At 36.8% G+C, this 16842-nt stretch overlaps 1 protein-coding gene across 17 annotated transcripts in view; it reads left to right on the top strand.

The window, feature by feature from the left end:
• Positions 1-16842, top strand: part of Zbtb25 (zinc finger and BTB domain containing 25) — a 79200-nt gene that overhangs the window by 1576 nt on the left and 60782 nt on the right. For 9 of the 17 annotated variants that reach the window (XM_078050054.1, XM_078050057.1, XM_078050056.1 and 6 more), the window contains exon 2: positions 12982-13161. In XM_078050054.1, coding sequence (XP_077906180.1) covers positions 12982-13161 — 180 coding nt within the window. Of the gene's footprint in view, positions 1-364; positions 458-10417; positions 10514-11662; positions 11751-12981; positions 13162-16842 lie in introns of all 17 variants that reach the window. The other 8 variants (XM_078050047.1, XM_078050049.1, XM_078050050.1 and 5 more) reach the window with 5 other exon arrangements.

Genomic DNA, 16842 nt, shown 5'->3' with positions numbered 1-16842 from the left:
GCAGTGAGCAGCGCTGTACCTAGAACCTGGCAGTAGCTAACGTGTTTTATAAGTTAACGTTTGTATTTCCCTGCAAGAGGTTAAATTTGGTATTCTTCTCTTTAGACTCAAGTCCTTTTGGCAGAACTGTTGATTCACTCAGGATTCTGTCAAGTATGTGAAGGACATTTCATAATCTCAAACGTTTGAACTGAGAGAAGCCTTACATAAAACTCAGTTCGGGGCTTCAGTAGTAGAGCGCCTGTCTACCATGCACGAGGCTCTGGGTTCCATCCCCAGTATAGCAAAATAAGAAAACAAAAACCAGATATTTACAAGTACATCAAGCCTAAAGGGCATGTGTTTCTCGATCTGCTTGATCTAGGGCCTCCATCTCAGCTGGAGTTCATAGTTGCAGACATCTTGGACATTGCATCCTCCACCATGCCAGGACTGCTGTGCCAGTTTAACCCGCTCTGTATGTATCAACCAAAGGAGATTACACTTGGCTTGTAGGATTTCTCAGGTTTATTGAGAAATCAGTCTTGCCAGTATGTGATGGCTCTGCAGTAGGGAGATAGCACTGTTTCTAGGCGGGTTAGGCAGCAGGTGATGTGCTTTGGGGCCAAAAGCCCATTCTCCCTCCCAATACCTCCCACCAAAACCAAACAACAACAAAACCCTTTAGCTCTATTCTCTGCAAGAACTACAACCTTGTGGCATGAGTTGGTTTTTAGGTTTGGGCATCAAAGCCTCTAGGAGTCTGAATGTGTTAGTTAAGGATAAACTATGAATCCATTAGGGGACAGAATACTAATGACATGAAATAAGTTAGTTCTGATGACTGGGATGAAACCAAGAGGCAACAAAACATCAAGGGATGGTTAACAAGAAAGTTGGAAGGGACCCCACCTTACCTGCTGTATCTTTTTGCTCAGTCCTATCCTGAATGTCTTTTTTGGATATAGCTGAGATGGATTCTGCTCAAGTTAGGTTTATTGAGTACATTTAGTGGGTCAGGTCCCATACCAGCTGCTTTCATAGATGAATTCTAAATTGTTCCCTAGAAGAAGAAAATACTGTCTCCATGTTATAAATGTGTTAAAACTCTGAGGAAATGGGCTCAGAGAGATTTACCTGACTATGATGATAAAGTCATTTACAGAGGAATTTCAACCTAGATCCCTTATCTTCCAAGTCTAGTCTGTACTCTTTTGCATTATATGTTGCTCCCAATTCAAGCCAGGAAGGGGATGAGAGAATCGCCTGTGGCTGATTTATTGGCGCCTGTGGTTGCCCATAGAGGCCAAGCAGGACTTTCAGCTGCCCTCTATGCCTCAGAAAGTGGAGCTATGTGCTTCCACCCTATCTCCTGAGGGGAATGCAAAGGAGCCAGGCTGTCTAGCTGGGGAGGAGGGGCCCAAGTGTCTTGGTTGTAAAATAATCCTGGTCAGGGCTATGCTGGGAAATATTGCATAATGCCCTCCCTACCACTGAACCAAAGTGATTTATTTACTATGGTCCGTAGGTGGTGCTTGACCAACTTGTCCATCTTAGTAATAACAGACCAGAAAAGAGTTGGGGGTCTTAAATGATTGCAGATTCCCCCCCTCCATCTTGTTTTAAAAAAGCAGTGCAGGTGCTCTTATCTAGATAAATTATAAAGTACTTCTATACTACTTCTGTGCTCCCTTTCTGTTTTATTCACACAGCATGTGAATATCAGTCCTTTGAGAGGAGAGATCTAACAAAACTACTGCTCCAGTTTATAGTGACCAGTATAAGCTATGGAGTGAGACCTGCTAGTTGTTTTGTTTGTTTGTTTGTTTTGTTTTGTTTTTTAACTTTTTTTTTTTTTAATGTGGTGGTGCTGAGGATGGAACCCGGTGCTTCACACATGCTAAGCAAGCGCTTTACCACTGAACATCAAGACCTGCCTTTTTTGATCCCCATGTTATACTACTTGCTAGTTATGTATCCTAAGTTTAAATTTTTTCCTCATCTCAAAAATGGAAATGAAAATAATAAACATTAGTCACAGGGTTAAGAGAGAGACTGGGGAGCACTAACATACAGCCTTACGTATAGTAGTATAGTAGTATAGTAATAATAGCTGTGGGAAATAATCTGGATAGTATTTATTCTTCCTAGAAAAGGAAGGATGTTGCTTCTTAAACCTGCTTAGGGGGGCTGGGGATGTGGCTCAAGTGGTAGTGCGCTCGCCTGGCATGCGTGCAGCCCAGGTTTGATCCTCAGCACCACATACAAACAAAGATGTTGTGTCTGCTGAAAAACTAAAAAATAAATAAAATTCTCTCTCTCTCTTAAAAAAAGAAAAAAAAAAACCTGCTTAGGGAGAGTGGAGGAAGAAGTGGTGTTAGAAGCAAGCAGTTTCAGGATTATTAATTGATTTTACTTACATTCTGCTTTCCTTTTTTATTAGGAATTTTATTTTTTTCTTTATTTGGAGGAAAAGTGTTTATAGTGTTAAGTCAGTTATTTTTGAAATTTTTCTAATTCAGTTTTTCCCTAGTTACAAATCAATTATACATGGATGTTTTATTTCTTCTGGAAAACTCTAGGCAATAATAGCAAAGAATTTCATGGTTATGTGGATTATATGTTCATGGAACTGTAATTCCTTGGCAAAGAAAGTTTTGTTTCACTTATATTCAGAAGTTATAATCACTCTTGTCTTACTGTATTCTAGGTCTATACTAGCATTGTCCTTTTCAACTTTCTCTGATTCTTTGAGGAACTTTTTTTTTTCCCTGTCAGAAATTCAGTTTTTATGTTTTTTTGTTTTTTGGGTTTTTTTTCCTTTTCTTTTTAATGGACTAAAAAGAATCTTTTTCTTCACAGGGTTCTGATTTTTTTTTTTTTTTTTGTAAAGGTCCATTAGCAGTTTGTACTCACTGCTGTTAGCATTGTTGTTGGCCTAATGCTGTGGCTTATCAGGCATCCCACAATGTTGTTTAGATGGGGGTTAGAGGTGGAGAAGCCTGGCTGTGTCTGCCAACTGGCAGGAGGCCCCAAACTGACATTTGCCCATTCTGTTAAAGGTTTCTAGAGAATAACTGCTGTTTCTTTATCATCAACAATGTCTATTTCTCCTCTTTAACATTCTCTGTGGATTTCATAAGCCAATATCAAGAATTTATGCAGAATTTCATCAAACATTTTCAGATTTGAAATTTCTGTATCATTTTTACATATTATGAAAGTAAATATAATGGAATATGAGAAATTTCTAGTGTTTTTTTTTTCCCCTTCTTGATACGGGAAAGCTACATCCCCAACCCTTTTTGTTTTTTTGTTTTGGGGCAGGGTCTTGCTGAATTGCTGAGGCTAATGTCAAACTTGCATCTTCCTGCTTCAGCCTCCCAAGGCTCTGTGTGCACCAGGCCTGGTTTTCTAAATACTTTTTTTTTTTTTTAAAGATATCAGAAAATAATGTATTCTTCCTCTTTCCCATCCCTAATCACCTTACTAGTTTCAGAGCCTTTTGTTTCTTATTTTGGCCAATTTTTAAAAAAAGTTGCAACTGGAATTATGGTTCATTTAATATACACAATATCATTCCCATACTTTAAACTTAACATTACTACTTATAAATAACTAGTATAAAATTGTTCCATTTTACTTAGTTTGAATTAATCCAGAGTTACTATAATCTAGAAAGTAAATAAGATTTTGTTAGTCTCCTAATAACATGTAATTTTAGAGTATGAAGTACTTCCTTGGTTCTGTGCTCTTCCAAGGCAATGGTTGTTAATTGTGGTGTCATATGAAAGATTCCTGGGAGCTTCTTTTAAAAGAAAGGACCTATGCCTCACCAGGAATTGTTTGGGTGGCCTGGGATGGGTCTCTGGCATTAGTCAACTTTACATAGAAAATTTTATAGTTAGTGATAACATCCATTTTTTCAGGATAAAATAATTTCTAATTTCCATACCTTTTCTTTTGTTCAGTGCTGGGGATTGAACATGGCCTTGTGGGTGTTAAGCAAGCAGTATACCACTGAGCCACACCCCCAGCCCTATTCTTTGATTTTTCTGGGTAATCAAATGTCATACCTCTGCAATCATCTTAAAAGTTGTATTAAAAAGTTAAAATCGTTGTAGAAAGTATTTTGTCACGTAGCACTTGGAATATTTTGTTTTTACATTTGTATTTATAGCCATAAGTAAGGAGTTCAAAAAAACTGCGAACATTTCTCTGCCAACTTTCTGTCTTCTTGTCTTAATGCTTATGGTAAAGTCTCAGTGATAGAGACCTACAGGAGAAGTAAGACTATTTTCTTTCTTTTTTTTTTTTTTTAAAGAGTGAGAGAGGAGAGCGAGGGGGAGAGAGAGAGAGAGAGAGAGAGAGAATTTTTTAATATTTATTTTTTAGTTCTCGGCGGACACAACATCTTTGTTGGTATGTGGTGCTGAGGATCGAACCCGGGCTGCACGCATGCCAGGCGAGCACGCTACTGCTTGAGCCACATCCCCAGTCCAAGACTATTTTCTTTCAGAAATAGATGTCCTAATCCTTTTTTCCTTTCTTATTAAGGATTGTACAGCCTGGAGAAATAGGAGTTGTACGGTCTGGGATCTCATTCTGGCTACTATAGAGATGAGAGTGCAGTCTAACTAATAAAATATATTTTTCTAAATAGAAAAAATTTACATCAAGCCAACTTGTATGTTATAGATGGACACAATGCCTTTATTTATTTATTTATTTATTTTTATGTGGTGCTAAGGATACAGTCCAGTGCCTCATACATGCTAGGCAAGCGCTGTACCATTGAGCCACAACCTCAGCCCTCAAGTTAACTTTTTTTTTAAGAGAGAGTGAGAGAGGAGAGAGAGAGAGAGAATTTTTTTTAATATTTATTTTTTAGTTCTCGGCCAACACAACATCTTTGTTGGTTTGTGGTGCTGAGGATCGAACCCAGGCCGCACGCATGCCAGGCAAGCGCGCTACCGCTTGAGCCACATGCCCAGCCCTCAAGTTAACTTTTAATTAAACAAACATATGGTATTAAACTTCCTTATCTTACTTAGTTTGAACTAATCCTGATTTAACTACAGTTTGGAAACTAAAAAAAGTTTTTATAGTCTCTTAAATATCATGTTAATCCTGTTATTTTATTACTTTGATAACAAAGCTTGATTTATTTATTTATTTTGCAGTACTGGAGACTGAACCAAGGAGCACTTTACTGTTGAGCTACATCCCCATCCCTTTTCACTTTTTATCTTGAGAGAGGGTCTTGCTAAGTTGCTAAGGCTGGCCTCCAATTTGCGTTCCCCTGCCTTAACAAATCGCTGGGATTACAGGCGTGGGCTGCTTTGTCCAGCATATAAAGCTTTAAAATGAAACACTCTTATTGTTTCTAGTATTTACAGATATAATAAAAGGATAACTTTTTTGCATCCTTTCTGCCATCTTAAAACTTCCACCAAAAATTCTTAAATGCAGCTTCTAAGATTTTCTGTTTGCTTGGGAAACTGATTATTTTGCATATCAGAAAGTAAAATGGATGACAAAGAAATGATGAACAAAGTCTATATAAAAAGGCTGGGGCTGGGGCTCAGCGGTAATGCACTTGCCTGGCATGTGTGAGGCACTGGGTTTGATTCTCAGCACCACATACAAATAAATGAAATAAAAGTTTATCAGCAACCAAAAATATTACTAAAAATAAAAAATGCTTGACTAGGATCATACATGATGTGCATGTCTGTAGTTCCAGCTATTTAGGAGGCTGAGGCAGGAGGGTTGAAAATTGAAAATAAGCCTAGGATTTCATAAGGCCTTGTCTCAAAAGAAAAACTTAAAAAAGGGCTGGGGTAGAGTGCTTGCTCAGTATGCAATCTCCAATACAAAATGGAAAAAAACAAACTCAGCTAGGGCTAGAGTATAAATCAGTGGTAGAGTACATCGAAGGGTGTGTATTAGAAAATATTGTAATAACTTTGCAGTGGATTGGCACTTTGACAGATATAAAATATGCTGCCTTAAAATATTAAATGTCTTTTATTATGCAAGCAAGCTTGTATGAATCTGTTTTGTGTGTGAGGTATATGTATGTATATGTGTGTGTGTATCTTATCTTTTTAACAGTTCTGAATTTATTTCATTTTATAAACTTGGAGAATTTACCTCTGTTTGCAATTTGCAATTATATTTCAACATAATGGAAAGATCTACTATCAATCTAAATGTTTTAAAGTTCTAGATGGGGGTTTGGAGAAAAGGCACTGGATTTAAAAAGTCAGAACTTGAACTACCATTAGCCTTACTTAACAGCTAGTTTTCTGACTTTGTGTACCTTTCCTGCCTTTTCTGATTTTAAAGTTTCTCAGTTAAAAATTGGAGCTGATAATACCTGTTCTACTACCTCATGGGGTTTAAAAAAAAAAAAAAGTGTAGGTTAGTAGTTCTCAAAGTGTAGTCCAAAGACCCTTGGTGATTCTGAAACCCTTTCATTGGATCTACAAGTATCTTCCTTTGGCAAGATTTTCAGTATACTTGAACCAAAACAACACACAGCAACCCATTGAATGCAGAAGCCAATAAGTTGCTTAGGTCATCATGAAGTTGCTGAGGCTGGCTTTGAACTTGTGATCCTCTTGCCTCAGTCTCCCAAGTCAGTGGAATTATAGGCATGTGCCATTGGACCCAGCTCCAGCTGTATTTTTTTTTTGGTACTGAGGATTGAACCCAGGCGTGCTCAACCAGTAAGCCACATCCCCAGCCCTTTTTTGTATTTTATTTAGAGGTGGGGTCTTGCTGAGTTGCTAAGTTCCTTGCTAAGTAGCTGAGGCTGGCTTTGAACTTGCAATCCTCCTGCCTCAGCCTCCTGAGCCACTGGGATTACAGGTATGCGCCACTGTACCCAGCTCATTTAAACATTTTATACTTTTAATTTCTTATTTTTTTAAGTTGTAGGTGGACACAATATCTTTATTTTATTTATTTATTTTTATGTGGTGCTGAGGATCGAACTCAGTGCCTCACACATGTGAGGCAAATGCTTTACCATGAAATACAACTCTAGCCCCTGTACTTTTAATTTCTAACATGGTAAATATGGATAAATATTATCCACATAAATAATATCTTCATAACCATTAGTCCCTTTTTTTTAAAGTGTTTAAATATACGTTGAGATCAGAATTTTTAGAGCAGCTGATAAAGAGTAATGGCTAATTTGTTCCTGTTGGGACAGTTCTGCAGATTAAAAACTAGGGGAACCTTTTTTTTAATTACCAGATGACATTTAATAGTTACAAAAACGAGAGTAAAATTTGCAACTGGAAGAGGGAAATACCAGTGGGTAAGTTTATACTTTAATGAGTTTTTAGCATGAGGGTAGGCTCCAGTTGGTGACACAAGGGAATGGCTAAAACTGGGGTAACAAACCTGTACTCTTGCTTAAGGAAGAGGCTAGAGTTCAGAATGTCGGTGTATCTGGAAAGTGAAGGAGAAATCCTAGAGAGGATATTGGGGTGGTGGAATCATAAATGCTAAATATAAACTTGCTGTATATATACTTGCTGTGTATATATATTCTTTGCTGATTCAGGGTTGAATCTCTTGCCCATTCCTGATATGTACATGTATAGAATACCTTCCAAACAGCACACATAAGGCTAAAAAATCTAAACAGGTATTTTCAACTGTTGCCCAACGTTGGGGAGGCCACACATGGAGTTTAGTTCCAACCAAGTTAATTGTCTACAAAAGTAGCACTCTTTGAGGAATGTGACAGATTCTGAGAATCTCTTATATTAATCACAATTTTTAGCATATGATCTAAAATGACTACACATGGGAAAGAAAACAACAGGGAACCATCACCCTAATCAATGGACCCCCACAGCAACCCAAAGCTAGATTGCAGAGAAGATTTAAAACGGATATTATAACCATGGTTAAGGATATGAAGCTAAGTAAGGTTGTAAAAAATAGGAAATCTCAGCAGAGAAATAAGAAACTTCCAAAAAAGGAATGAAATGAAAATGTGAGACCTGAAAATATAGTATCTGAAATCTTAAAATCTCACTGAGTGGGCTGGGGTTGTGGCTCAGCTTGCCTGGCACACATGAGGCACTGGGTTTGATCCTTAGCACTACATATAAAAAAATAAATGGTATTATGTCCATCTACAACAAATTTTTTTAATTAAAAAATTAATATAACACCTGTGAAATAAATCCTGTCATCTGTATTTTATGAGTGAAAACTGAGACCCAGAGTGCTGAGTATATTGTTAAAAATCACAGTTTAGTAAGCTAGCCAAGCTGGAGTTTTAAACTGGCTTTCTAGAATCTAAGCTTTCACTACTGTGCTATTCTTCCTGCAGAATAAGTAACTGATCATACTGTTCTCACTCAAACATCTTAGCTTATTGCAAACACAACTGGGGTAACTTATATTCAGTCTCCTCTGTGAACTGACCCCCTCTTTCTTATTTCCTTTTGTTTGTTCTATGCCAAATGAATTCTTCTGTTATATAATTATTCATATACCTCTCAGTATTTTTTTTTTCTTTTTTGATACTGGGGATTGAACCCAGGGTACTTTATCACTAAGCTATGAAAGGGCTGAGGAAGCCCTTTTTATTTTTTATTTTGATGCAGGTTCTCCTTAAGTTGCTTAGGGCTCCCCTGAGTGGTCAGAGCCTGACCTTGAACTTGTGATCCTCCTGAGTCAGCCTCCTGAGTCACTGGGATTAGAGGCATGTGCCACTGTGTTCAGCCTTCCCAGTAATTTTTATCATTATAATTATCATCATCATCATCATCATTATTTTCCCTATTTATGTAAGACCAGTTCTCGTGCCTTGTTTTCCATTAAGTTACCTGTACTTATCTCCCCCTCAAAGCATGTTCATAGCATGTTTTCTGAACTGTTCTGATGGCACCACTTAATGGGTTTTTTTTTGTCTCCAGGTCTTGAACAGTACATGCTTTCAAATATTTTTTCTCTATTAGGCTTTTCTTCAAGAGTATTTGTTGAGTAAATTAAGAGTAATGAGTAAATGTTACTCGGACTATTAAACAAGATATTTGTATTTGCGGCTTTTTAGTGTAGTATTCCTCATTTCCATATGGTTCAATAGTTCATTACATTAATGCATTTTATATATATATATATATATATATATATATAGAGAGAGAGAGAGAGAGAGAGAGAGAGAGAGAGGAAAATGTTTAGGATCTGAGGCTTTTTTTTTTTCTAAAGCAGTTTGTAAGTCTGGCTTAAGGTATTTCAATTTGAGACATTTCAATGATTTTCACATAATAAAATTTCTAATAGTGTTTTTTGTGGGGGCAGTACTGGGGATTGAGTCACATATCCAGCCCAATTTTGTGTTTTATTTAGACTGGGTCTCACTGAGTTGCTTAGTGCCTCACGGTTGCTGAGGCTGGCTTTGAACTCTGGATCCTCCCATGCTGCTAGGATTACAGGAATAAGCTACCGTGCCCGGCTCTAATAAAGATTTTTATTTGTTTATTTTTTTAAATCTCCCTGATGGTATTTTGAAATTGGGAAAATGTGAGAAATACAAGTAGTGGTTTTTGGTGAAATAACTTCTTGGAACAGTACCTACAATTTAAATTTTTGTTTATATTTTAGAGGATTGAGTTAAACTTCTGTATTTTCTGTTACCTTGTTGATGCTTAAGGTGTTTTAAAAATGATATGCGGGCTAAGGGTATAGCTTAGTTGGTAGAATGCTTGCCTTGCATGAATAAGGCCCTGGGTTCAATCCCCAGCACCACCAAAAAAAAAAAAAAGAGAGAGAGAGAAAGAAAGAAAGAAAGAAAGAAAAAGAAATGGCAAGGGTTAAGAGGTTTTGTTTTAATTGGGGGATAAATGGGCACATGTTTGAATAAATAGGGTTTAAAAGTAATGCCTGGTGTCACACACCTATAATCTCAACAATCTGGGAGACTGAGACATGAGGATCACAAATTTGAGCCCAGTTTCAGCAATTGAGCAATGCCCTAAGCAACGTTGTGAGACCCTGTCTCAAAATAAAAAGGGTTGGGTATATAGCTCAGTGGTAAACTGCCCCTTAAATACCAAGTAACCACCCCCCACACACCAAAAGTAATACATGAATGTGGAGTCAAAAGAATCAAGTTACAGTATTCCTAAAGAACAATATTATTTATATAAAATTTTAAAACTTGCAAAGCAACAGTATACCTTGTTAAAGAATGGAAATGTGCAAGAGAGCTGTAAACACCAAGTTCAAGATCGTGGTTATCTTTAGAGGCAAGGAAGATGGGGGGACAGACTGAGGGAGAGATGCCAAGGAGTATCTACTGTGCTTGTGATATTTAGTTTATTTATTATTTTTTAAATATTTAATTTTTAGTTGTAGTTGGACACAATATCTTTATTTTATTTATTTTTATGTGGTGCTGAAGATCGAATCCAGGGCCTCGCACGTGCTAGGCATGCACTATACCGCTGAGCCACAACCCAGTGCCCCCGTGATGTTTATTTTCTGTGTTTTGCAGTAGGTGGGTAGTTTTTTTTTTCCCTCTGTATCTACTTGTCCATCTGAAATATATTATTTTAAGTTCAGATCTTATAGTTCCCTATCCATCCTTGACTTCCCCTACTCCTTAGTTTCTCTCCCAGAAGTAAACATTTTACTGGTTTCTTGGAACCTTCCCAGAGATGTGTAGTAGACATGTATAAAAGAAAAAATATTAAATCCTCTTACAGATAAAAAGCTGAATCAATACAGAGTTAAGTAAGTCATTTACACAGGGCCATAATGCTAATAAGTGTCAGAGGATTCAAACCCAATCTCTAGAGCTCAAATTTCTGGAGTCCAAACTTGTGTATAAATAAATCTTTCTCCCACTTTTTCAAATAACCAGCAGCTGGTGAGGCTAAGGCAGGAGGATCACTAGTTCAAAGCAAGCTTCAGCAACAGCAAGGTGCGAAGCAACTCAATGAGACCCTGTATCTAAATAAAATACAAAAAAGGGCTAGGGATGTGGCTCAGTGGTTGAGTGCCCCTGAGTTCAACCCCTTGTACCCCTCCCCACAAAAATAAATAAAATTACCATCCATTCCTTTTATATAAATAGTTTTCTGTATACATTTTACACTATGCTAGATTTTATTTTACTAATAAGATTAAGCATTAATTTTACTGTATCACATCTGCTTAACCAGCAGAAAATTCGATTTTCTCTCTGATTCCTCTTTTCCAAATACTCCAAAGGCTTCATAGGGGTGTTTTTATGTGTAATCCTTGTGTTTTCTTGGCTCTTCCAGTTTGTAGGTCATATTCACTCTGGGAGGTGGGGAGGAAGGAAATTTGGACTCTAGAGTTTGGGTTTGAATCTTCTGCTCTGCCATTTACTAGCAGTATGACCTTGGATAAGTGATTCAAGTCTGTTGATTTTTTTTTTTTAATCTGTAGGAGGCATTTAGTATTATTTCTTTTAGAGTTGTATTAAGAATTAAATGAGTGGAAGGTGCCTAACACATAGAAAGCATGGTAAAATATCAGCTATTTTTATTATATTATTGATTATCAGCTGTCTATGCTCAAACTATTGCCAGTCCCCAGACAGCTAATCCAGACCTCCACCATTGACCTCCTTTGACCTTGATCTATCTGGCTAGTGAGGTAACTTCATTCTCTTTTTCAGGATCTGCTCTTTCAAAGGGTGTTCTCTCAGTCACCTGGTGATGCCCTTTATAAGTACCAGAACACTCTGCACAGCTAGAACAGAGAAGGTGGTGAAGAATATCCTTCCACATGCCTAGAATGATGGCACTCCTGAATATCCTTATGCTCACAGTAGGCCTCTTGGCCAGAATTTTTCTTACAATTTCTTCCTTATGTAGGACTTTGTCCCTTGAGACTCATTTGTCTTATCCTGCCTTTCTTTCTTCTTCCTCCTCCTCCTTCTTCCTCCTTCTTCTCTTCCTCCTCCTTCTTCTCCTCTTTACCACTGAATTACATCCCCAGCCCTTTTATTTTTTTAATTATAGATGGACACAATACCTTTATTTATTTATTTTTATGTGGTGCTGAGGATCAAACCCAGTGCCTCACACATGCTAGACAAGTGTGCCACCACTGAGCCACAACCCCAGCCCCACTAACCCTTCTTTTGAGATGGGTTTTGCTAAGTTTCTTAGTGCCTAAGTTCCTGAGGTAGACCGAATACTTGCCATCCTTCTGCCTCAGCCATCTGAGTTTCTGGAATTATAGGCATGAGCTTCTGTACCTGACATCCACCCCTGCCTTTTCTTACCTTCAGGCATATATGCTTATCTGTTGGAGTCCAGTTGAGAAGAGATCAGGAGTTAGTTTCTTTCTCATGGGGCTCCTGGGCTCCCATGTAAATCAGAGAATGTGGCCTGACATCTTTAAGGGCTCCTAAACTTAGTGTTACTGATCATTCCCCACAAACATTTTAGGATAGGTGGGCAGCTATGTCCCCTGAGTGCCAGAGGATCCATAAGGAACAATGGCAGCTCTACCCTAGACAGTATTCCTTATGTTATTCACATTTATAACTAACATTTGAATAGCAGTATCTATTACAACATGATTTTCATGTAAGTTAGCTCATTTAACTCTGAGGCAGGGATAAGTATCTCATTTCCATTTTTCCATTGAGGAAACTGAGCATTAGAAACATTATGGTTGCATAGATAGAAAAGAACAGAACTTCCTTTTGCTCATGCGTCATTCATATCAAGCTACCGTCTTATAAGGTGATCAAAGGCCTTGTTTACTGTTCAACAGAGTTTATATCAGTTATCATAATGGAGGAAATTAATATTAGCAAGTTTTGGGGTGAAATTAACAGGATTGAAAATCTATGATTTCATTTATATTTAGGAATCCTTGCTGCTCTGTAGGTTTGTATCAACTGTAAACAGTTTTTATAACACATACACACACACACACACACACACATACAAACATATATTTTTATATTGCTCTTTTTCTCAGAGCCACAATGGATACTGCTAGCCATAGCCTTGTCCTTCTGCAGCAGCTGAACATGCAGCGAGAATTTGGTTTTCTATGTGATTGCACAGTTGCTATTGGAGATGTTTACTTCAAAGCCCATAGAGCAGTGCTTGCTGCTTTTTCTAACTATTTCAAGATGATATTTATTCACCAAACAAGGTAAGGATGTGTTTTTTGTATATTAGAAGAAGATTATGTATATTTCTCACATTACAATATTGAAAAAAGTATGTCTTATACTATCATTTTGTGTGCTATCATTATAGTGAGACCCCCTTTTTCTTGGTACTGGATCATCTATCATTTTATCAGTATACTATCATTATACTCAATTATGCATTTTTATCTAAATGTTCATTCATTCAAATATATTAAGCAATTTTATAATTGTCTTATATATCAGTAATTAAACTCAATATGTAGTAGATCTGTGGTGGAAGGTCAGAATGAAATTATAACTTAAATGTATTGAAGGCTTATCCCATATTGAAGTGCTAAATCTTATAATGTAATTCTACAGTTACCCCTATATTAGAGAAAAGAAACAAATTGAGTTGGTAAGATCGAGTTGCCCAGCCAGGATTATATAGCTAATATGTTAGACTCGGGTGCAGATCTGAAGCTAAAGGTCTATGCTCTCTTTTTAAAAGATATTTTTAGTTATAGACGGATATAATAACTTATTTATAATAACTTATTTTTTTATGTGGTGCTGAGGATCGAACCCAGTGCCTCACATGTGCTAGGCAAGCACTGTACCACTGAGCCATAAGCCCTGCTCAGGTCTTTGCTCTTAATCATTGAGTTGTTGATTTCTATTTCATGATACTTTCATAGCAAGATTTTGGTGTCATAATTCTACCTACCATGAACTCCATATTACAATTCAAAGGTCTTTTGTTTAAAATATGTTTTCAAAGACTTCCTTTATGTTTTTTGAATTTATATACAAGACAAATTTAGATATTCAGATTACGGGGTTGAGGGATACTGGGGATTGAACCCAGAAGTGCTTTACCTCTAAGCCACATCCTAGTGGTTTTTTATTTATTTTTTTGAGAAGGGGTCTCACTAAATTGCTTAGGGCCTTGATAAATGCTGAGACTGGCCTCAAACTTGCATCACCTTGCCTCACCCTTCCAAGTCACTGGGATTACAGGCATGCGCCACTGCACCCAATTTAGATATTCAAATTTGAAGCTCTGAATAGAGAGTAATTTTAGTCCATTCTAGATTAAAAGTGATTCAGCAGTCTGTTTTTCTTTAAAGAACCTTACATAAATACTTAGGAATCCAACCTCAATTATACATTTGTATCTAAATGTTCATTCATTCAAATATATATTAATTATTTGTTGATGTGTTGGCACAGGCCTATAATCTCAATGACTCAAGAGACTGAGCCAGCTTCTACAACTTAGTGAGACCTTATCTCTAAATGAAATAAAAAACTCTCAAGATGTAGCTAAGTGAGTACCACTGTATTCAATCCCTCATACCAAAAACAAAAAACAAAAAAACCAAGCCTGCACGTTATGTATATTAAGTACCTATGTGCCAGGCACTTAACTAGACCCCAGTAAGTGAAGTTATACACCCTGCCCTCAAGAAATTCGTAGTCTTGAAAAAAAAAGTCCTATAGATAATGCATGTAAAACAAATTATTACAATGTAATTTACTTCTCTATACCTCTCTTCTGTCTTGCCTGTAAAGTTTTAGAATAGAATAATCACCCCCTAGGGTATTTGAGGAGATTAAATAGATCAATATAGATTAAAATGCTTAAAACAAGAGCTTTGTTGTTACTAATAATACCATGTCTATCATAGAAGAGTGTACAAGGTAAAATAGTATTTCAGCAGCTGTACTGTGAAGAGACTTTACAGAGGTCCTAAATCTTGAAAGATCAGGAGTTATTCAGATAGAGAGGCCTATAAGAGGTATGTAGCAGATAGAAGGGGGAAAAAACAGCATGAAAACATATATATATATATACATACACACACACACACATACATATACACACATACATGCACATATATGTATATGTGTGTGTATATATGTATATACATATGAACATTCAGACATTCTGAGTAGATCAGAATGATTGGAATGCATGGCACAATAGGGAGAGCAAGTTTGAGTGTAGAACAAGTAACAGGCAGCTTTTTCTGCCAGTCTAAGGAGTTTCTTCTCTGACCTAAGTGTCACAGTAGATTGCTTTCACTGCTTTAGAAGTGGCACTTTGTCTTCAGTCTCCTGAGAGCCATGAATTGGTTCAGCCCCTAAAGTACATGTTGTGTGCCAGGTACAATGCTAAACTGAACCTAGGAATTATGAAGGTTGCAAACCTGCTCTGTATTGAGCAACTAAAGAAGCCCCTCAGTTAATAGAGTTCTTAACTGGTATTTTAAAAAAAAATTGCCACAGGCCATGTCATTGGGTAGCTAGGTCAGAACAAAGAATGAAGACCAAGAGAGGAAGAGGGAATCCTGAGATATCAGGACTAAAGAAATGTATTGCAAGCATACTGACACCCAGTGCATTCTGATGCATTGACAGTGAGCTTCTGCTTCCGAAAGGTAAGTCCATTGACTGATTTCCATTTTCCCTTCATATTCAACAGTTTCCCTTAGGTTGTCTCTTTTCCAATTTTATAGGGATTTTCTGATCTCTTTTTTACTGTTATTTCCGTCTATTAACTAAATTCTAGATTCATATCTAAGAATCAGATTAGGATTACCTTAATTTAGGATTACCTTAATTAAAGTTTTCCAGAATTGTACCTATGTTCATTTGAGATTTAAAGAATAGAATATTAATGTATTTTGGAAGCCAAAATAAGGTTAACATAATTTACATTTTAAATATTACCAATTTCAATAGACTTTTTTAAATTTTAAAGTATTTTTATTGTGCATGGAGATGGTACATATCACTTCTATGTGTATGTATACCACCATTTTAACCATTTTTAATTAAACAATTCAGTGGTAGTAATTACATTCACAATGTTGTACAATCATTGCTGCTATTTACAAAACTTTTTCATCACCCTAAACAGCTTGTTGTAACTTCCAATTTCTGTGTTTAATTTGCCTATTCTAGGTATTTCACGTAAGTGGCATCATATAATAGTAGTCTTTTTGAGTCTGGCTAATATTACTTAACATAATGGTTTTAGGGTTCATGCTTGTTAATAGTCTGTATCAGAACATTATTCCTTTATATGGCCGAATAATCTGTTGTAAGTATAAAGCTGCATTTTGTTTATCTATTCATCTTTTGATGAGCACTTCAATTGTTTACACCTTTTGGCTACACTGAATAATGCTGCAGTGAACATTGGCATGTAGGTATCTGAGTCCCTATGTCAGTTCTCTTGGTTATATACTCAATAGACTGTTAAATTCCTTAAGAACAGAACATCTGGGCTGGGGATGTGGCTCAAGTGGTAGCGCGCTTGCCTGGCATGTGTGCAGCCCGGGTTCGATCCTCAGCACCACATACAAAACAAAGATGTTGTGACCGCCAAAAACTAAAAAATAAATATTAAAAATTCTCTCTCTCTCTCTCTCTCTCTCTCTCTCTCTCTTAAAAAAAAAAAAGAACAGAACATCTATCTTACTCTTCATTTTTCTACCTCCTGGCATCTAGTATAGTATTTATCACTTAAGAGTCATTGATTAATGTCCAACTAATCAGAGTATCTGTCTGCATTTCCTAACTTTAGCCAGTAGATGAAATATATGAAGGCTTATTGTTAGACCATAAAATTGGTGTAAAAGGAAGTGTAGGCTTTTGTTGTAGTGTTTTATCAAGACAGATTGCTAAATTAA

Source organism: Ictidomys tridecemlineatus, chromosome 5 (genome assembly GCF_052094955.1).
Source record: "Ictidomys tridecemlineatus isolate mIctTri1 chromosome 5, mIctTri1.hap1, whole genome shotgun sequence".
Taxonomy (NCBI): domain Eukaryota; kingdom Metazoa; phylum Chordata; class Mammalia; order Rodentia; family Sciuridae; genus Ictidomys; species Ictidomys tridecemlineatus.
This window is presented reverse-complemented; position numbering and strand designations above follow the sequence as displayed.